Source organism: Phyllopteryx taeniolatus, chromosome 15 (assembly GCF_024500385.1).
Source record: "Phyllopteryx taeniolatus isolate TA_2022b chromosome 15, UOR_Ptae_1.2, whole genome shotgun sequence".
NCBI classification, from domain to species: Eukaryota; Metazoa; Chordata; class Actinopteri; order Syngnathiformes; family Syngnathidae; genus Phyllopteryx; species Phyllopteryx taeniolatus.
The window spans coordinates 2,016,208-2,038,938 of NC_084516.1; the positions used below are offsets into that span (position 1 = coordinate 2,016,208).

The 22,731-nt window shown below is 44.8% G+C and overlaps 2 protein-coding genes across 2 annotated transcripts in view; one reads left to right on the forward strand and one right to left on the reverse strand.

Annotated features, from left to right (window-relative positions):
• Positions 1–687: 687 nt before the first annotated feature.
• On the reverse strand, positions 688–4,705 carry ptger4b (prostaglandin E receptor 4 (subtype EP4) b). Its single transcript, XM_061747947.1, has 2 exons — positions 3,787–4,705; positions 688–2,259 (listed from the first exon to the last, which is right to left on the reverse strand). Exons 1-2 carry the CDS (start codon positions 4,579–4,581, stop codon positions 1,711–1,713), a joined length of 1,344 nt encoding a protein of 447 aa, XP_061603931.1. The 5' UTR covers positions 4,582–4,705; the 3' UTR covers positions 688–1,710.
• Positions 4,706–6,857: 2,152 nt separating this feature from the next.
• Positions 6,858–22,731, forward strand: part of map1b (microtubule-associated protein 1B) — a 28,647-nt gene continuing 12,773 nt past the window's right edge. The window contains 4 exon segments of the mRNA XM_061747946.1: positions 6,858–7,054; positions 13,660–13,750; positions 18,987–19,908; positions 22,206–22,307. Of these exon segments, the coding sequence (XP_061603930.1) occupies positions 19,686–19,908; positions 22,206–22,307 (325 nt within the window). The 5' untranslated portion in view covers positions 6,858–7,054; positions 13,660–13,750; positions 18,987–19,685.

The following is a 22,731-nucleotide window of genomic DNA, read 5'->3' on the forward strand; positions in this document are numbered from 1 at the left end:
CTCATAAAATATGAGCAGTCGCATCTCACGTTTTGAATTGCACTACCCTAACTCAATGAAGCGTTTAACAATATTCAAATAATATATATATTTATTTATTTATTTATTTTTATTTTATTTTTTTTTGCTTTTTGTTTTGTTTTTTTGTCTTTTTCGGGGACGACCAATCCTGAAAAAACTTGTGGGCGATTCATCTCCGATTATTGTCGAATATTTTGGTTTTTTTAAAATGTCGTTCTTTTTTTTCCCCCCCCTCAATGCAATTCTAACGGGCATGAATTATGAAGATTAGGCGGCGAATCTCGGCTCGTCCCGTCGATTATAAGGGAGACAAATGCCAACAGCGTCGGAAGTCGGACAAGTTTCGGCACCTGACGCTTGAGTATAAATATGTAAAGTATCAACAGAGCATGTGTCGCGCCGGGTAGTAGAAAGTGTGTGTGGCGATCGTGAGAAATGATGACGCAGTTCATAGGGTGAATGAGGACCCTCGTGTAAAAAAGCCACTGAAAACAGCCCGCGATCTACTGCTGATTAATAAAGAAGAGAAAAGCAATAGAAAGAAACTTTTTCAGGTGACAGAAGAGAGCATCACTCGTTCTTTTGGTAGCGTTGGTTGCAGTGCTTCCATTGTGACACAACGCAATCAATATTCTGTGGGTCTCGAAAGATCAGACAAAAACTATATGAGGAAAAAAAAGGCTTGTTTTCCAACTTTATTGTTGCTCTAATTTTGTACAAGGTCAAGAGTGGTTGTGTTTTCATATGGTTTCTTTTAAATGTCCATTTTCTACAACGATAATGGTGTTAAACACCCCCCCCCCCCCCCCCCCCAAAAAAAATTATTCAGATGAATCAAGACAATGTGACGATAAATGGGATTACATTTGTGACAAGATTAACAATTTGCAGTAAAGAGAATCACTTCTGAGATCTTTCAGGGCTTTTGCTCTCACGTAGTTGAGGCCGTCGTCTCGTCATATCGGCATTTTCTCACGGAGAAAACCGGAACGTACACATTTTCGCACTCCAAAATAAATTAGCGTCTTGCGACAAAAACATTCACATTTTAACAGCTTACTTGTCATTTAGCGAACACTCTTGAAAAAGTGCGATAATGAGAATATTGAAAAAATGGGACGGGCTTGTATTTTCACAGTGAACCCCCGCTTGAGACCTAGCCCTCCCCTGAACAGTGAAATGAGGTTACCCCCAAATATATAAACGCGAGATATGGTGACAGAACACTACTTTTGTCTCAATCAAACAACTCACTTTAACATAGTTCATGGGCACAAAGATGCCAACAGATGGCGCCAAAGCATGACTTTTGTCTAAGTGAAACTCCTCCAGTGACTTCAACGTAGTTCTTTGGCACTAGTATGCCACACAGATGCGCCAAATAATGGAGGATCATTTTTCTTAAAAAAAACGTTTGGGAAGTTCAAATGTGTTTCAAGTGATAAGGGGGGTACTATTTCTTCAAATGTTTTTTGTTTTTTTAATTGTCTCTTCTGTTGTGGATTTTCACTTACTGCGGGTGGTTGCGGAACGAATCGGAGCTAAAACGGGGGTTCACTGTAAATCCAGTCAAAAGAATCAGAATTGAGCGTCAAGCCCTGTGGCGTTATTTCATTCCGTCTCGGTGGCCAACGAGGCCAGCACAAATATTTACAGCCGACGAGATGAACCGCAGCCTTCGGTCTCGGCTCAGATGCATCTCTCCTGGACGCTTGCCGTCCTGTCCGTAAGCGACACTTGCAAAGCCGGCTTGGAGCTCTCCGGCGGCAGACCCTCCGCGGACCACGCCTGGGGCTCCGTGCGAGTACCCCTGACCTCCCTCGGGGCCAGTGACGTCTCCCCTCCGGGTGAGCCGGAGCCCCCGTCCGCCCCTTCTCGAAAGGACGTCGTCCCGCCCTCGGCCGGGTACAGAAAAGTCAGCGAGGTGCACGCCGTCCCCTGCCGCCCCCGCGACACCAAAGACGGCGAGTCCCGCGACACGATGGACGACGACGACGACGGGCGGGCGCCGCCGCAGCGGAACTGACCCCCGCCCCCTCGCCGGCCTCGTCCCATCTTGCAGAACAGACACTTGATCTTCTCCATGAGCGTGAGGACCACCGTCTTCCGGAGCAGGATGTACACCCACGGGTCCAGGATGGGGTTGACGGAGGCCATGCGGATGGCCAGCAGGTCTTTGTTGAGCCCCGTGGACTCTTCCTTTTGGTTGCTGTACAGCTGGTTCACGAAGATCCTCAGCTGGAGACCAAAGGAGGGGAGACAAAAAGTGTCTGGATCAGTCAAACAGCCAAACGGAATTCGAGTCTGAGGTCCAGTTTTACAGCAGTACGCCGACTTACGAGAGTTTTTGGCGTTACGAGCCGCCGCGTGATATGGAATCTGTCTACTGATGCCACGTGGTTTTGGCAGTTTGTCGCTGTTTGTTCTCGCCGCGAGGGAAACTAACGGTCGTGGCGCACCAATCCGACACTCGGGCCGGTTCAAAAGATTGCAGACAAACCGCAGCGACAGCACCCGACGACGGACTAGCATGTATCTTCTGCGCATGCGTGAGAAGTAATACCTCTCCATACCATCAGGCGGCAGTAGTCTGTGTTCCTCATTCAAAAAAATAAAAGGTAATCGGAAGCTCTACGACCGCAGATCAAAAGCGTGAACGAAGCATATCGGCTTCATTTTCTGTCTAGCTCCCGCAGGCTCGGTGGCGTCGTCGGCCCAAAATGGGCGAAAAACCGCCCGACGACAGCCCACCGCCGGCCTTAACGACACGTCATACTGACCACGTGTTCTGATTTTCAAACGTATTCGCCCGTGGCGACCGGTTCGCTTCCAAATAAATAGAATAGACTGCTAGCAAGTAAAGAAATAAATACAATAGCAAGTAGACGTTGCTGTGTGTGAATAATGTCGCTGTGAAGGTTGAATTCCTCTGGCAGGAGGGATGAAGTGTATCTCCGTTTCTTATCTAAGGATCTAAATTGATTAGTTTCATCTGTACCCAATTTGCAATTGCTCTTCACTTTTAACAGATATTATTATATATTGACTCAGGCGGTTTTTTGGTTTAGTTTTTACAAAAACAGTCCGGTCCCCGTCTCAAATCCTCAAGATGTCCGGATGTTATATTTGGGAACAATAAAAGCACTGCGCATGCTGGATTGATACGACTGGCATGAATTGGTAGCGGAAAAAGGGCTTGCATTTTCAACGTGTAGGTTTCTTTCTTTTTTTTTTTTAACGTGCAATTTAGTGGGAAAAAAAAACCAAGATGTAATTGTTTTAGTTTTTTTTTTTCCTTGTATGAACTGTAAAATGTTGCGATTCCGCATTGGATCTCAATGAATTAGAAAAATGTCAAAAGGTTAATTGAGTTAGGTAGCTCCAATTCAAAAAGCGATCCTTGTATTATAGCATTTGGATGATTTATATGACTTTTGGGTCAGAAAGAAGTCCAATATGCTGCATTTAACGAATGAGAAAAAGTGTTTTTTGTTTTGTTTTGTTTTAAGGCAATTGAAAGGTTTGAGTCATTTTTCGATCATAAAATTGTTCAAAGTGAAATATTACACGGAATTGTTTCGAAAAGTCTGCGTGGAACTGGAAATGTAAGAAAAGTGGCGAGAAGTCAAACGCATCAGAAGTACGAACGGAGTACTTCTGTTCGATGCGGTGCCCAAAAAAGTGGACTGCGCATGCTCATGCCAAGCGAACCGATTTGCAGCGCGTACGAAAGTGACTTTCGCCGTTAATTGAATGGCGACCGACCAGCAAGGGGATGGAGCAGACGAGCACCACGACGGAAGTGGCGACGAGCAGGATGACCATCTGGATCTCGGCTGCGGCCAGGCGCCCCAAGCTCCGGCGGCGCCCGGGCCGCGTCTCGGCCGGGCGCCGCCGCCGCGACGTGCGGCGCACGAAGCGGCGGCGCATGAGGATGAGCGCGCCGCACACCATGACGTTGCAGGCCACCGTGGCCAGCACGACGGCCGCGTTGACGCCGGCGTACATCAGGTTGAAGGCGGCCACCGACGTGCGGTTGCCGCCGCCGTGCCAGTCGATGAAGCACCAGCTGCCGGGCCGCTGCAGCTTGACCTCCCCCCAGCCCGCGCCCGGCAGCGCGCACAGCCCCGCGTTGCCCACGTAGATGGCGAGCAGCGCCAGCGCCGCCGGCCGCTGGCTGACGTACTCGTTGTAAAAGTAGGCGTGGTTGATGGCCAGGTAGCGCTCCACCGACATGGCGCACAGGATGCACAGCTGCGCCATGAAGAAGAAGAGCAGGACGAAGCCCGAGTACTGGCACAGCGGCCGGGCGCCGGGCCAGGCGCCGCGCACGTACGTGGCGATGGTGACCGGGCTGGCCAGCAGCGTGCCCAGCAGGTCGGTGACGGCCAGGCCGCACACCAGCGTGTAGAACGTGGTCTCCTTCTGCTCCTTGCGCGAGATGCGCAGCACCGCGATGGCCGTCACGTTCCCCACCACGCCGAAGATGAACATGATCACCGGGATGGTGGGCGGCTGGAAGGAGGACGGCTGCGCCGCGTGCGGGGCGCTGGCGTTCATGCTCTCCTCAAGCTCCGACGGCCATCACGTGCGGCCGCGCGCAGAAGTTGCTCGTGCGCTTGTGACGGCGAGGGAGGAGCGCGAGGGGAGTTTGTTCCGCGAGCTCGGCTCCTCCTGCGAGGATCAAGCAACAGCTTGCGCTTTCTACTTCGCTTCTGCTTTTCGATTGGAAAGGAGAATGGCCACGTGTGGTTGCGGCCCTACGGGGTTTGTCGTTGGGCGGAATGCACAAATGCACCCTACAAATGGCCGAGTCTACCAAATTTTCAGCTCGCTAAGTCAAAGCGGCTTCAAAAGGACTCGGGACCGTTGAGCGATTTGCAGTCGGACTTTATTTTGCAGCGCAACGCAAACACGCACGTCGCTGTCAATAGTGTTCGTTTTTAGTTGATTTGATTGGGGTTTTTTCGCCCCATCGCAAGCATGTGTTGCCCTGCCCACCGAATACTGAAAAACTCCCGTATCGTCAGTGCCCGATGTATGAAAAGACAATAAACGACATCCGAAACAATGCTGCACTCCCGCGCTCGGGCGTCCCCACGACGTTTCTTTTGGCGGCATCTTCCAGAAACTTTTCAGAACGTTTTGGGTCCGGGATAAACTTCGCCTGTCAATCATTATCAAACCAGTTCATCTTCTTGAACCAGCCGGTGACGAGTTCAAGAGAACTACGACAGTCCGGATGATTTGAAAACTTGAGCGTCTTCCTCCGCATCGGCGGTTATCCGGCGCGATTGCGACTTTCTTAGTTAGCGTACATTTAGCTAGCTAGCTCGCTAAAGAATGCGTCTTCACTGGGTGCCGCAATTTACACGACAGCGCAGTGTCGTGAGTCAAATTCCCAAGCCCGTCGCCGGGTGAGCTAACCCCCCGAAGCACGCGAGCTAGCTGGCAGCTAGCGTCAAAGCCCCGCTTGTATTCCAGCTAACGGAGGCTTTATGCGGACATCTTTTCATGGAACAAACATGTAGGCAAAGTTGCTCGACGATGTGGAATCCATTTGTCATTCTCTCTCTATCGCAGATTTTCACTTTGGCGGGCATGTCTGGAACGATTGCGATAAAGCCCAAAGCCACGACTCGGCCTCTCCATCGACTAAAAGCTGTCGGAATGTCTTGGCAGCGCGCGTGAATGCCGTAACACCCCGGGGTCTCGTCGGCCCCGGTAATTGAGGTTAGCTTGATCTCCTGCGGGTATGTTGACGTATATCGCCAACAGTTGGCGAAGTGCGACCCGAATCGACGAGCTTTGGCACTGCGGAAAACACCGCACGGACTCCCGGCCCGCCATGGGAACGCCGAAGATCTCTGGTTGCGCTCGGCGGAATCGGCCCACGTGACGTCAAGCCCTCCCCGGGGAGCCAATCAAAACACCCTGATTGAAATTTACTGCCTCTCGAAGCGCACTTGCACCTCCGTCCCGCGCGATGGCTTTCGCCGTTCCCTGAGAAAGTCGTTTGTTTGTGTACACGTGCCCCCCGGAGTCTCGGAAGTGGATTTGTATTTTTTTAAGCGACTTCCCTGCCTCTCACGGGAAGTCAGCTCAGATCAGTTTTCATGCTGCTTCAAGGAACAACAGAAAATACTTGCTAATATGGTACAGACCCCCCCCCCCCCCCCAAAAAAAAAAACTGTGTACATTACCGATGCGTGCACTGCATTCGCAGCAGAAATCATAACTCATCAAAGTCCTACTTGGACGACTCTAACGTCCGGCGCCACGTTTTTCGCGGTGAAAGTCGGCGAGCCGGCGTTTGATTGGAAATACGTTTGGAAGCAAAAGTCACGCTGGGATGAAATGAGCGTCTACCCCCACATTTGTGGGGGTCAGCTTTCCCACAATACCACTCGCGTCCTTCCACGGCACGGGGGAAGTGCCCGAGCCAGGATTTTCGAACGGAAAGTCAAAACAGGGACGACATTAATGTCCACCGCCGCATTTTTAGGGGTGCGTATTCCTACGTACTCCGACGACGTAGGGAAGTCTCAGAGCCGGGTTTCTCGCCGTCTTTGCGTTCCACAAGTGGTTGTTTATTTTGCTGCGCAGAGTTGGCGACGACGGCTGCAGAAGCGCGCGAACAACCCCCCCCAGTCTGTTCTAAATATGACAGCCCTCTATGAGAAAGGCAAGTCCCGACGTGTCGCCACCGCTTGCCAAGTCGAACAAGATGGCTGCCGTGAATTTCCAGCTTGTCACTTATCATCCCACACAAGTTTCCCATGTTGTTAGGGTAGGGTGAGCCCCCCCCCCCCCCCCCCCCCCCCCCCACCCCCGGCCCCCAGCCCTCTTCTGTCCCTGCGGAGACAGGTTACTCCCCCAGTGATGGGTTAAAGGTGAAGCTCCGAGGAAGAGGACGCGCCCTGGATTTAACCCCAATAAACCTTGTAAAAGTCATCGCAGCAGCGGGACGGCTAACTCGGAAGAACCAGATGACCGCTTCGACTTCTCCGTTGTGGGAAGTGAAGTCATTCAGGTATCTGCAATTTATTGGAGTATTCATTTTTCACTTTTGCTCCCCACATTTGAAAACAGACCTCACTTATTGGAGGTGTCCTGATCTGTGCTGTGTCTTGTTTTTTCGCGGTGTCCTGTTGTGGTGCCTACAGATCAGCTCCCTCCAGCCACTCGTGTCTCGTGTCCGGGTGTGCCTCGTTGTCTCGTCAGTTAGCTTGTATTTTTCTGTTTTTGTAAGTAAGCCCCCTTTTTTTTTTTTTTTTTTTTTTCTCGATACTCCAGAACGCCCACTTGCCTCCCTGCACTCAGGTCCGCCATCTTTTGCCTCCAACCCGCAACTCCGACACGAGGCTTCTTGCCCACCTTGCTCGGATCGCATTGAAGACCAGCTACTGTCGAAACTTTTCAAGAAGAGTCAGTGAGCTCGGATTTGTCAACTGCGGGCCCGTGAAGCCCTTTGAGACTCTTTTGTGATTAAGGCCTATACAAATAAACTTGACTTGACTTGACTGGCGCCCCAGAACGGAAGTGCGTCGTCAAATCACGCGACAGAGATGAATGAAACAACTTGCTTGTCTAAAACTAGATTGCGCTATTTTCTTATAATTATTCTTCCGGTACATTTCCATCAAAATGTAAGGTGGCGAATTTTGGAAATATTGCAAATTGGGTACTTTCTGTTGGAGTTGAAGGTGATTTTGAATGCATTAATGAAAAAGTTTTTTCTGTTTCTGTACTTCGAGTACGAGTATTTTTGCCACCTCTGACTGTTTTCTTGAATAATTCAACTTGCCAGGAAGTAGCACAACATGTCCCGCTCTCGTCTAAATGGCAGTTTAATCGTTGCCGGACTCGTAAAAATGGATTCACATTTTACTCGCCAAGTTGGACTTGAACCATGGCGTATCTCCACTAATTACTAATCCGAACGATTTCCACTCCCTCACATCTGCACAGCCGCCATTTCCATGGCCACGGGGTCTCTCGTCCTTCTTTTGCAGCACTTGATTTTTACTGCATTTTTATGGTAAGAGGTCAGCACGGCGCGCTAGTGGTTGGCTCTCAGTCAAGAGCTCCAGGGTTTGAGTCTCGGCTCAGCCGTCATTAGCAATCGTTGTCGACCAACAGAAACTCGTATAGCAGGGGTGCGCAAACTCATTTTTGTCACGGGCCACATCGGAGGGCCGTTATGACTGGGAACCCCTGTGAACGAATTATCGCATTGTATAATTACAGAGACGCAACAAATTGGTGGAAAACTAGTTTTTAAATCAGAACCATCTAAAAACGTGAAGTATTATGTTTCTTTTCAAAAGGGAATTGGTAACCGAAAATGCTGGCAATATCACAACGTTGCAACTTATTGCAATAGAAGTCAATTAGCAATTTTGACGTTCTTGCAAGTAACGAAGCATGATTTGCTTTCGTGGGCCGCATAAAATGATGTGGCAGGCCAGATCTGGCCCCTGGGCCACCAGTTTGACACCTGTGCCATATAGGGATAAAATGAACATCTATCCCTACGTTTTTAGGGGCGAGCTTTCCAACGATGACGCCCGCTTCCTTCTGTGACGGAGCGAAGTTGGGATTTTTGCTGTTTCGTCGGTCCGTAAGTGATGAATAACTCTTTTGAGAGGAAGTTAACCTCCACCTCCGTCCTCCGCAAACTTCACTCACCGAGCAGGATTGCATGCATATAACCGTTATCCGAATCCCTGAAGGGCTCGTAGCATTTCTGAGCGCTGACTCAGCGCCTGTTGATGGAACTTACGGCCCGCGCTGTGCTATGTGGAACACATGAGCTTGAAATGGAAAGCATACCGCGGCCTGATGCGGTGTCCACGAGCGTTTGGGATTTCTTCGCCGGGCGCCGTCGCTCACATTTGACATTTTTGTATTTCGGGGGGCTCTTTGCGAAGTACACGTGACGACTTCTTGGAACTTGGCCTCAGTTTGTTGTTTACCAACATCGATAAGGTGGAAAAAGTACTCACGCTCTGTACTAAAGTAGAAGCACAGATAGAAAGGAAAAAAAAAAAAAGGACTGATTCAACTCCGCTCATTAATTAAAAGTAAAACATATTGATAATGTAAGATAACCTTTATTAGTCCCACCATGTGGAAATTTGCACGCTTTCAGCAGTTTGGTGGATAGACGGAACAGAAAATGAGCGAAAAAGAGAAGACAGAAGAACATTGCACAAAATAGAAACGATTGTCCTTGCATGAACTTGCCACTCTAATCTAGCGGCAACCTTATTTGTTTGCTTGCAAAAGAGAGCGCTGAGTTTTCATTTGACTTTAAAGATCTGATTTCATAGATTCCATTTTTGTTGTTTTTTTTTCCCCAAAATGTACAATGGTTGAGTCATGATTATGTTGTGGAATTGAACAGTATGCAGAATTCCTTTTGATCTTATTTCATAATATATTGTAATAACTCTTGTCGACGTCATTTGGGAAATATGGAAATTCCGGCAAATTGTCGCGGAAGTGACTTTCGAGAGGTCGGCGGCTCTGAGAATATTTGACTTCTACGAAGTAATTTTATTTTGGATTTACTTACGCCTTTTTTTTTTTTTTTTTTCCCCTCCAGCCGCGGTTATAATTACTTAACCCTCGTCAGCCGCACATTCGGGTGCAGTTTGGAGCGTAAGCTTGAAGGGAACAAGTCTCGACACTTGCAAAGTATTTCCCCTTCGGGAGAGCAAACATCGCATACCGAACGTCCCGCAGCCTGCGTGCGTGCGTGCGTGCGTGCGCGCGTGTATGCAGAAGAGTGAGGGTGAGGTGACTTATTTTTTTTATATATAAAGTGCGAATTATGACACGTGTCGAACGCCCACGGAGCAAACATGCCTGTTCTTCTTCAACGGCTCTGTTTACACTAAAGCATCTTTGTAGTGTAAACTCTTTATTGGATTTTTTTTTTTTTTTTTTTTTTGGGCGAGATTAAAAAAGCAGACGTTGAACTGCTGAGTCCCTTTGTTGCGAACCAAAACAGCAGGTGGCACGTAAACAGTCTGTTAGACTAATTCAAGTCTTAATCGCATTTATATATTTGCTTTACACACTTATACAATTTTCTTCTTTTTTTTTTTAAATACACTGTTTTTGTACACTGGTTCACTTATATAAAGTACATTAAACAGTTGAAAGGAAGTGCGTCGGTGCATAAACACGTACAGTGGATATAACAAGTCTACACACCCCTGCCGGGTTTTTGTCATGAAAAGGACTTTGACGGAAAAAAAAAACATTTGAAGACTTTTTGCATCATTAATGCGACCTGTAACCTTTCTAGAGCAATCATTTTTGTTTCAAGAGGATAAGTAAAAATAAACAACTGAAATAATGTGGTTGCACAAGTGTGCACACCCTCTTCTAACTTGGAATCAACACTCAAACTCGTTAAATGGGAGTCACACCTGCCACCATGTAAAGTGCCTCTGATTAACACCAAATGAACTTCGGATGTTCTACTAGGCTTTCCGTGACCTTTTTTTTTTTCTTGCTAGCAGAAGCCTGAAGGTTTTATGCTAACTCTGACTGCTATTTGGAACTGTTCATAATTCCCTCCACTCTGACAAAGGCCGCAGTGGCCGCCATGCTTCACTGCAAGTATGCTGTTGTTTTGCTGATGAGCGGTTTTGTGTCGGCGCCAAACGCACCTTTTGGAATTTGGGCCAAAAAAGTTCAACCTTGCTTTCGTCGGACCTTGATGACATTTCTCACGTGTGTCGTGGGAGATTTTGTTCGTTAAATTCGTAAATAGCAGTCGGTGTTAGCGTCAATCCTTCTGGTGTCTGCTAGAAATGCCCAAAATATCAGGAAAAGCCCACTAGAACATTTGCACTTGATTTGGGGTCCATACAGTAAGAAGCACTTCAAAAGGTGCAGACTCTCGTTTAACATGAGTTGGAATGTTCGTTTCATTTTTACTTCTCGATTTTTTCTTTTTCTTTTTTTTTTTATTCAATTGAGTCGTACAGTTGACAGGCCATATTACTGCTAGAAAAAGTTGTCAATGATTTATTCTGTCTCATTTTTTATATAACAAAAACTTGGCACTTAAACAGGGGTGTGTACACTTTTTATACCCCTGTACGTTTTTCAATTGAAAATAAACATAAATACACTGGTGCACTTCCTTTTGCATTTCAAATTTATGATGATAATTCCAATTTATACTGATAATTTGGTTATCGGCGTTGTGTATGTGCATGTGCCCGCCTGTCCCTGCGCACCATGTGATTATTATGTTTTCATTTCAATTTTTTTTCCATTCGTTTCATTTTTTAATGGTGCTTTCCATCATTTTGCCCCGCGGGTGTTCCGCGGCTCTCAAAACAAAGTGCGAAGCGGTGCAGCGACCTGCAGGGGTACAATGGAGCCTTTTATCCAAAAGGTTGTGCGGATTCCAGCGACATAATCACTTTAATTCCGCAGCCGCTTCCTCCAGGCGCTCGTCTTTTCACACACGAGTCGGCGTGAAAAGACCGAAAATCGTACCCCGTCTTCGCCTGAACATAAAAGCCGGCCGGGCCTTGCTTGTTGCTTCAGGTTTTTGAAGTGGTTTTGTTTTTCTGCTGTTTTGACGAGCGAATGAGGAACGGTGACTTATCCCAACGTGTGGGGGGTAAAAAATTCCCAAAAGACAAAAAAAAAATTTACTGCGTGAAATGTCTACGAATTGCCTCTTATCGCCTCTTCAAGGACGTTTTGTTTACTTAAAGCCATGTGCCAAACACGGGCAATGACGTAAATGTTGTAAATGTTTTTTGCAATTCAGCTTCGTCCTCTGGAAAGTTGGCCGCTTCGAACCAAAATGGCAGATTTCCTGTGAATTCTATAGCATAGCTTCATGAGACGTTTTTGTGCGTCGACTCATGATAGACATTGCCACCAAATTTCAGGTTGCTAAGTGAAACTGGATTCAGGGGCTGAATTTTCAAATAAAACATTGGCGCACGCACGTTTGATTCCGGCCTGTAAAACGGCGACATTTTGCCTCCTTTTTGAGTTTGGGCCCTCTATTTCTCCCAATTGATTATTGATCATCGGTCATTATTTAATTTGCCCTTGAGGGATTATAACAACTATAACATAATACATTCAAAATACAAGAGTGGACTGGGTTTGGTTGACAGAACCTTTCAAGTAATAAAGCACAAAGTGAGATACTGGATATCATCCAAGCCTACTAAAATTAATGAACCAGTATACAATGCACTTATTTTAAAAGTGTCATCTGGTTAATTATTATGATTATTATTTTTTTTTTTTTTTTACTTGAACATTAATATTCAAATATAATTTGTAGTGCAATGTTAGATACACTTAGATATATCAAATTAACTGCAAATGGACAAAAACAGAACCCTGTGTATATTAGCGGTTCGACATTCACCTATTGGCAGATTTTTTTTTGTGCTCAGGCCAAAGTCATGTTCAATATAAAAATATTGCTTTGACGCCATCTGGTGGCATCTTGGTGGCAAACAACTACAGCTCTGGAAACAAATTTTGATGAAAGAATTTATTCCTTGGGAGCATTTAGACTATTTTATTTTCTGCAAATAAATGCCTATAAATAAAAAAAAATGTTTAGCAACTTTGAAAGTTACGTTATCGGTAGTTTATATAATAAAATTGTTCATTTTACCCAAACATAGCTAGCTGGAAGTAGCAAAATTGGAGAAACGGACAGTTTTGCTGTGGTCTCTTGTTGAACCAACGGGACGAACTTCATTTAGTCAAGCCACATCATTTTCTAATAGAAAAAAAAAGTGCTTTTGCAATATAGGCAATTACAAAGTTTTTGCATGGACATCAATTAGATATTTTGTTTTGTTTTGCGATACTTAAATAACTGAACAGAGTTACCTGAAACAGGGTGGGAAAAAAATGAATAATTAGGTCCGCAAAAGAAAAGCTAAATGAACTACCCTAATCCAAACATGTTACTCTGCTCTTCCTCAATTTTACTTCTGGACCATCACCCGCACTCACCAAAGGACCATTTAAAGAGACTTCAATGAACCGAACATGCACGTTTTGGGAATGTGGGAGGGAGCAGACTATGCAGAGGAAAAACCTTAAACATGTATTCGTTGCCCTTGCGAGAGGAGCTGCGCAAAGGAGATGAAGGCCACACGGCGCGGCGCACATTCGCTGTCGACCAACAAGCACTCACGCTTACATTGGTACATTTACTACATACTTGAACCTCGTGAGGCAGACACGCTAAGCATTAGGTCACCGTGTTGCCGGGTAGATTTTTATGAGGCACTCCGTCACGACTCGAGGAGGAAAGAGAACAAATGTCTCCCTCCCAACATTTGTCTGAATTTCATTAAAAGCAAAAAAAAAAAAAAAAAAAAAAAAGTGGAGAATAATTCACTTCCAGTACATTCCTTTTGTGTTTTGTGTGTTCGAGACTACTGGAAATGTGGAAATGTAGCACTCTGAGCACACCGAGTCTGAACCCCAGAGAGTTCCAGTCATACGTTGGCAAAGGGCAGAGCTGGTTGGTCCTATTGCGGACAGCGAACATCACCGCAGGTGAATGGGAAGCCACCTCTGTTGTGCATCTCCTAAGTGTGTGTTTCTCTTTGATTTTAGGGTCAGCGGGCTTTACGCTTCCCGAACATCAAGCCGGCTCGGCTCGGCCCGGTCCACCTCAAACATGAGATGAACGCTAAAGTCCCCACAAGTCAGTAAAGTCTTATTTATTTAGTTAGTTAGTTAGTTAGTTATAGTTGAATGAATAGAGAAAAAGGCATACGGTTATCTACATCAAGGTTGAGTTCCAACTTGGACATAATTGCACTCAGCACTTTTTTTTTTAAGCTTGGGTGCCAGTGCATCCGCGTGTTGGTATAAGTGAATATTATGTTTCAACTTCCTTGCAATAATGATAGATTTGATGGTTATTAGGACTCGGACCACTATTGCATGGAACTTTTAGTGGCAGCCATAAAACTTGAACATGAACTTGAGTAAGTCCGTGCGAGCTTTCAGTGGCTCAGATGAAGGTTGCTATATTTGAAGCGCTAAATGCTAAGATGAGATAAACGCTACACTCTTTTGCTAAGCTACACAGCTACATGCTAGATGCAGTTCACCGCTGGCATATTAGCAACACGGACATTTTGACCTGCCATATTCCAGATTTTCAGGTCAGCCTCAAAATCCTGTGGGTGTAAACCGACTGCTATGCTAGGCCAAATGCTAAGATAAATGCTAAGCCAAACGCTACGCTATCTTTTCGTGACCGGTTATTCCAATGAAGTTTCATCTCGGAAGGCAATTGTGACATCACTGCAGCCGCGGTGGGTGGAGGTTCCACGCACTCGAGTTGACCCCCCCGACCCCATAGCTCCGCTGTGTCGGGAAGTCGTGCTTGAACGAGAACGGGAACGGCGGCCGTGAGATCCAAGATAACTGCATTCCCAGGAATGGGGAGCCGTTTTAAAGTGTAATTCCACTGGGGGTCGGAATATTTGTGGCTCAGTGTGATAATGCAGTTCGGCCAGCAAGCTTTTTTTTTCTTTTTTGTGGCTTTTTATGCAGCAGAGCTTTGTTTGTTTTTTTGGGTTTTTTTTACTCTTGGATCGTCATGTTTTCTGATTTTGTGATACTCGATGAAGACAAAGTGAGCAGTAAAGTCCCACATGCTGATGGGAGCTGCATTTTCAAGTGTACCCGAAGAACTCCCAAAACATTCCCAAAGATGCCCGCGTTTGCCTTACTTGGTTTTTTAAGCACTGTGGACCCAACGATTACTGTGGGAGGAAGAGGAGGACAAAAACCAGAGCGGACCCAACTGGAATTATCATGATGGATGTTCAGAAGCTGACCATTGTCCACCATGCTGCCCCCTTTGCCCCCCCCCCCCCCCCCCCCCCCCATAACAACACAATCAAAATCATTTGTTGTGTGTATTAAAAAGCATGACGGACTTATATGGCCATGGAAATTGCAAGGGCCCTTAAAGGGAAACATGAGGGACACCCATGTTGACGGTCCACACAGATTCCCTTTGTTGAAATTTTGTCTGAATCCATAATTTTCTTTTTTCACTTTTCACTCTCTAACGTTTTAGTATTATTTCAAATTTCTCTGTAAATAATAAGAATTTTAATGTGAGCATTTTTATTCACAAACCCCAATTCCAATGATGTTGGGACATTGTGTAAAACAAATAAAAACAGAACACAGTGATTTGCAAATCCTTTTCATCCTCTATTCAATTAAATACACTTCAAAGACAAGATATTCAACCTTTACGCTGATAAACTTTGTTGTTGTTTTTTTGGTGCAAATATTTTCTTATTTTGAATTTGATGCCTGCAACACGTTCTTTAAAAAAAAAAAGAAACAGTCTGGGATGCGGAAAAAAAAGTGAGCTTTCTTCCCATGTGTTCGCACTTAAGCCTCTGCAGCGGGAATGTTGGCGTGCAGGAGGCGATAAGGATTTGCTCAATTGCTCAGGTTCGGGCGGGGTTAAATCGATACAAAGAGACGACAAACTGCGGGTCAAGCTAATGTCAGTTTTGGGGGTGGTCTCGAGGCGCATGTAAGGAGCACGATAAGTCGCTGAGCCCTCAGATCGGAACATTCCAGAACAGAACGTACCCGGTTGGGAGTTTGGTGCTTACTCGATGTACTGGGTTTGCTACAGTGACATTTTTTTCCCCCCACATGGGAAATCTTCTCCATCCTTTTTTCTATATTGCGAATCTCTCATATACGCACGGCAGTTCATCATTCACACCCCCCTGCTTTCTTGCACATTTTGAACTCATCCTTCTCTTTTGTACAGTATACAGGCAAGTCGGAATTTAGACTTGCACGCCTTCAGTGTAATACTGTACCTCGTTTTGCCATTTGAATTGTCGTTGATCTCGCAGCGCGGGGGACAATATTTGCCTGGGAGTGTTGTTGTCCTCTCTGTTCGTATGTGTTGCTGCTCCGCGTGTTAAAGTAGCAGTTGTCTGAAGGCTTAGCATTACCGTAAGATAATTAGCACGTTTCCGTTTGGCTGTCTACGGTGTTTTGCGTCATCTGTGCTCAGAACTTTGGAAATATACTTGGTTACACTGTTGAAAATGGAATAGTAGTGTAATTATTTCACTGGCTCACTCAAAGTAATATAACTCATTACATTTGAATACGTTTTGAAGACTTTTCTTACTATGGAATTAAGTATTAATTACAGTTTAAACATTGCTTCACATGACAAGCCTGATAACTGAAAAAAAAGTCCAAAGTGATAAAGATGAAACTGTTCAAAAGTCAAGTTTATGGGTTCAAAAGTGTAACCATGAGTCTAAACCTTTTAAAAATGTAGACAAAGTAATATATTGCACCACAAGGTGGCGCCTCAAGGTCATATTTGTAAAAATTGATCATGTTTGAGACTACAGGAGAATGGCACGTGACCAGAGTGAGCCAATCACAAGCGTCGGCTTTAGAAGGAGGAAGTGAGATGGAGGGGGGGAAAAAAGAATAATAATCTGATCTTTTGCGGCTATTTTTCCAATGTAACTAAAATTGTAATTATGGAAAGTTCCAAAAGGAACTGTAATTCAACTACGCCTTTTCTGCCAGCAATGTAATGGATTACAATTACATCCATTTTGTAATTCAATGACGTAACGTAGTTACTCCCCAACACTATCTGTACTTAAGTCTGATCTAAAGTCTACTTTGGTTGTTTTCCCTGTGCTTTTCATAGCACTTAATAATAATAACAATTCGTATATTTTATTGAATGTTTTTCAATAAATTACTAAATATCCCGTGGCGTTTAAGAGCAGCAGGCGTTGCACAAGAAAATGCACAAACTCTGCAGCCTTTTATAATTATCGCCTCTAGGTGGTGCTGTTGGCCCAGGAATCAACAGCTGATCATGACTTATTATTATTATTATTGCATATTATTTACATTTATAGTATAGCAGTAATATTTCGTTTTGAAAGGCAACTTCTTATTTTAATATTGAATTGAAAAGAAAGCTTCTTTAATAAGATACAGAATATGTGACGACATGATTAGCACAATTGCATTTTATTTTAATGGCTGTAAAATTCTTTCAAGTTTCAACGTGCAGTAGAACTATTATGAATATAAACAGTTTCATAACGCTGTACATATTTGGATGTATTATAATTCTCCCCGCCGGTAGATGGCGCCAGCAGACTTCATTAAGTTTTGCCATTATGTACAAGGCACGAAGGGACAGAGATTTTGCATATTTGCACCATTAAATAAATTTTTTAAAAAGCTAATCAACCCCCGAAATAAGTCAGCTTTCTCATTCCATAAAGATGGCCGACACGCCGCTGCAAAAGTGCTCAATTGGGTCACAGAAATGTTATTTTTTTGGCATGTAAAGAATTTTATGTTGCCTGCATTTTTTCCCCTCCAATGTAAATCCCCATAATATGTAAGCTGCTAATTAAATGCACAAAAATGCTATATTATACCATTAAAAGCATTTTCGCACTCACATATTTTTAAGTAACTCCCTAAAATGTGTCGGTTATTAATTAAAACTCCACAAACATGGCTGACACACGAGCCTGGAAATGCTGTTTAAATAAATTATACTCAAAACATTATATTTTGTCATTATTCTATTGTTCTACATACATTTTGCTGAGTACCACTATTATTTTGTATTTATTATTTTTGTAATCTAATCAACCGCAAAACTTTCCTTTTCATTTTTCATTCCACAAATATGGCTGACACGCAATTCTGAAAATGCTTAATTTTTCCACACGTAAGCACTACTTTTGGCTACATTTGCAAACCCATCAGGCACAAAAAATGTTGCTTATGAACACGGGTAATACATTTTCTTTTTTAATCTAATATGTCTATTTTCTCATTCCATAAAGATGGCCGACATGCTTTTGCAAACGTGCCAGATTCGGTCTAAAAAATGCTCAATTTTGGAATTCTAAGCATTTTATTTGACCTGCATTCGCCGCGTTGCAGCCGTCCCCTAATCGGGGCACTCGGCTTATTTGAAGTTCTTTTCAAGCGGTTTGGACGCTGGCTGTCAAGCTAGCTTAGCATCCGCACGCCGACACAGACGCCGCACTTCCTGTCTGATGTGGCCGCGTTTCATGTCGGTTTCTTCTTTTTTTTTCACTTTTCTTTCAAGCCGTCCACAGGCGCGGCTTTTGCAAAGGGAAATCCCTTTTAGATGTATTGTACTGAGCAAATATACGCAAATAGACACCTAGTTATTCCCACCGGGAAAAGATAACAGCTGATGTAAAAAAAAATAACAAATAATAAAAATTAATAATATATGACTGTGAGGATTGTTGTGATTTCTGTTTGTATGCGTTGCTGCTCCGTGTGTGTTAAAGTAGCATTTTGTGGCGCTCGTGCTAATTTCTGTTCGCGCATCTGTGACGTTTCGCATTGTACGTTAGCGCGCTTTCATGTTTAAACGTACTCTGGCGCTTTGCTACTTTATTCCCCCGAGATGGTCGTTTGGTTCGCTTTTGTTGGGGCAACTTACGTAAATGCGAACAAAGTTGCACTGTTTCATTCTTTACATATCATTTCATTTTCTTATTACTACGTTTTTTTTTTATAAAGTGCTATTAGAGAGCAAAAAAAAAAAACCACGATACATTTTTTTATGTTTTTTTCGAGGGGGAGTTACGAGCGTGCTCACGGAACAAATGGAACTCGTATCTCAAGGCACCACTTTATAGTCACACAATATGACTTCATATCATTTAAAATAAAAAAAAATAAAAAAAAGGGTCTTTTGCAATTCAGTCATTAATCGCCAAAAATGTCTTCCCTTTTGAAGAAAAATGGATTAAAGGTGATATAATGTTTCTTCAGTTTATAATGGCTGTCATTTCTGTTTTCATTTGTTATTATTGTAATACATCAACCATCATATCATTTTGCAGGCACCTGGATCACCAATAAAAGGCACACCTCAAAAGAGACACACCTTTTTTTGGGGGGTGGGGGGGACACGACAAGGTCAAATTGAGAGAGGGAGATGGATAGAGAGAACGATAGATAGCTGGATGGATGGATGAGAGAGAGAGAGAGAGAGAGAGATGGGTCATAGATAGATGGATAGAGAGAGAGATAGACAGATGCACAGTCAAGAAACCGTAAACACCAATAAAAGGCACACCTCAAAGAGACACCTTTTGGAAAAAGAGAGAGAGGGAGAGATGGGTGAGTGATTGATAGATAGATGGATGGATGGAGAGAAACACAGATGGATAGACAGAGAGAGAGAGAGAGAAGATGTAGGTAGAGATGGCTGCATCATTGGTAGATAGATGGATAGATAGAAAGAAAGATAGATCAGAGATACAGTAGATAGATAGATGGGGAATTGTTTGTTGTCATCATCATCCTCTTCCTCATCGGGAGGGTGCGTTTGATTCGTTGCCAGTGACATCAGCTGAGCGGTGAGTGTGCAGAAAAAGAAGGGCGGTGGGGGGTGGGGGTCTTGCGGGCAGCCGGAGCCACTCCTTGTCCTCCTCACTCGCGCACCGACTGCAGCGCAAGCAGCATCGCGACACAGAAGAAGAAGAAGAAGAAGAAGAAGAAGAAGAAAAGGCGAGAGCGAGAGCGAGAGCACCGCGAGGATGTCCGCACTGGTGCACAGCGCGGCTGCGGCGGCGGCGGCGGCGGCGACCGACGCGATGCCGCCGATGACGGAGCCGGCGGCGGTGACGCCCGGGCCGGCCGCGGGCGCTCCGGGCAGCCCCGCGCGCCACTTCGTCGACTGCAAATTCTACCTGCTGGTGGTCCTCGGCGAGGTGGTCGCGGAGGACAACCTCAAGTGCGCCGTGGCCGACATCGAGAAGGGTAAGCCGGCAGGGCGAGGACGCAACGGGGCGCGGCTGGCACGCACGCGCACGAACGCACGTTGATTTGTTTCTTGTTATCATTTATGATTTGCGGCATTCTCGAGAATTCACCTGCTTTTGAGGCTCCTTCCCGTGGGAGCATCCCTCCCTCTCTCCCTCCCTCCCTACCTCTTCCTCCTCCTCATCCTCATCCTGCATCCAGCCCTCCCATCCCACACCGGCCGGTGGGCGTGGCGCGGGCCGCACTGCGGTCCCTACGGGAAGCCACGAGGAGCACTTTGTGAAGCCGATCGCTATTGGATGACAATCGATCGATACGGTGTGACCCAATATTTTTGGAAAGATTTTCGAAGCCTAATAGATGACGCCGTTGTTTTCCTATGACAGGGTGTGCACCCCACGGCCCAGGAGCCATTTGCGGCCCGCCGTCCATTTTTACCTGGCCCTACGTCGTTTACAAAACATGACCTTTGCCACGACCCTGCGACGCTACTGACTGGGTGTGGAAAAAGAGGACGATTGCGACACACCCGCATCCCCCCCATGGGTGCGACGCACCTGACAATAATGAGTTGGTTTTATACAGCGCTTTTCTACATATGCAAGGAAACTCTTTTCTTTGCAACGCGTCGCCGATGAAGATAATTCCGTTTCAGAAGCAAAAATCTTTTCCTGCGCTTCGTGTTCTGTGTCAACGTCTACATTTGTCAACGATGTCATTTGATTGGTTAATTATGATCCTCAAGTAAACACCTCTTGAACAATTGTGCACTTATTGGCGATTGATTTGGTTTTGGTTCTGACTATGGACATCTGTTCGGAGCAGGGGTGGTTCTATCCTCGTGGGAAACAGGGCTGCGACCCCCCCCGCGCCCCCCCCAAAAAATCATGAAAAATTCAAAACATTCAGGGGTTGCAGTTGTCTCGGGCGGAGTATACCTCATTAAATGTAATCAAAATGTTTTGATAACACCTGTTATGTTGCAGGTCAAACTGACTCATTTGAAAAGCAAGGTTTAAAAAAAAATAATAAATAGGATTCAACATCTTCCATACGTAATGTATTGTTTGAATAATTGCACTCTAGTTATGGAGAGTATATCTCCAAAAGGGACATAATGTGTAAGCGTTTTCTTTCTGTTATGTAACGGGTCAGACAAACATATTAGAAATGTTTGAACTTAAACATTTAGTATAAATAATATTAAAATTGCTTTGCAGTCATTGTAGGCTTTTTATGTAGAGAGAGTACATCTCCATTTTCAGGAGTCAAAAGTGACATGGAGTAATTCAACTTTTTTTTTATTTTTTTTTTTAAACCCTCCTGTTGTGTAAAGTTCAAAAAATTAACTCCTTTTTGCTGGCCTTATTTTTGCATATATATATATATATATATACATTTATATATATTTTTAACTGCATTGTGTCATTATATTTCTTGATGACTAGTGCATTTTGGGCTACAGAAAGAGCTTTTTTATTTTTCTTTTCTTATTTGTTTCATTTTCCACCTTGGCATCAAAGCGCAATTTGCGTTGATCGAGCGCCCCGCCCCGATTGTTGTTCCAACGAGGCGACCGCGACAGACGTCCGATCGCGCGGGTGACGAGCGGTGACTCAGCTCGCTCCGGCCCGGCCCGAGTCTGACCCGCTGTCTGACCGGATCTGACCGGATCATTTTCCCCTCCTGCTTTCCCCCAGAGGGCCGTTAGGACTGTGGAAATCAGATCAATACGTCATCTGCGCACCATATTATTGCCCCTGCATTTCATTTTTCAGCTTGGAAAAAAAACATTAAAAGAGATTGTACTGCAAAAATGAGCAATTTCTCTGATTTTGTTCTTTGTTAGACTAAAAACATTGACACCGTGCTTAAACATATGAAAACTAAAACTTTACGACGTGCACTGCCATTGACGGCTTTAGAAGTCAAATGTCCATGTTAACTGGGAGGCCTGGCAGTGAATGAGATGTTATAATTATTTTAAAAGTTCAATACAAGTGAACAGTAATTAAGAAATGTAATGTACATTATGCACACTTTAAACATTTTTATTCAGTGACTTGTACCTTGATTTATGAGAAATCAATTTCCCCAACTGACATGAATTCAAATGACATTAATCCCCCCCCCCCCCCCCCCAAAAAAAAAGAACACAATTTTACTTTTTCTTTTGTGAAGTTTTTTTTTTTTTTCTTTACAGAGAGGGGAGTGTGGGTTGCGTTGAAACAATGCTTGTAATATCTGGATAAAAACGCGAATATCATGCATATTTTGTGGGTTGATTTTTGCAGGCATTCGCTCATGGGACGCAAATCTGATGGACTGCAACCTGGACCAGGAACTCAAACTTTTTGTCTCCCGACACTCGGCGCGTTTCTCCGCAGACATCAAAGGTAAACCGCCATCTAATTACCCCGTTTATCGCCTTCTACATACAGTGGTGGCTGTTACTCAACTGCAGAGAGTATCGGCCTTCCGCCAGGCTTTAAGCTTTCTAAGATACGGTACGGTAATTTTACTCAACTGCAGAAAGTACTCCCTGTGTACCAGGGGTTTGGTTTGTATTTGAGGGGAGGCCTTTATTTGTGCAAATACATTTTTATGTCAATATTAGCGTGTTTCCTCCAATCGTGGTCATGACTCCATCAGAGACATTGTCCAAATGAGTCGTCGTGGTCCACTTAGGAAAAATAAACACCTCTCTCAAATAAACGCCTCCCCTTTCCCTATTGTATCTGCAATGACATCGGTTCACCCGATTGGATGATTTCGCTCGGCGCACCTGATGATGCCTCGGGTGTCTTCGGGTGAGGCGTT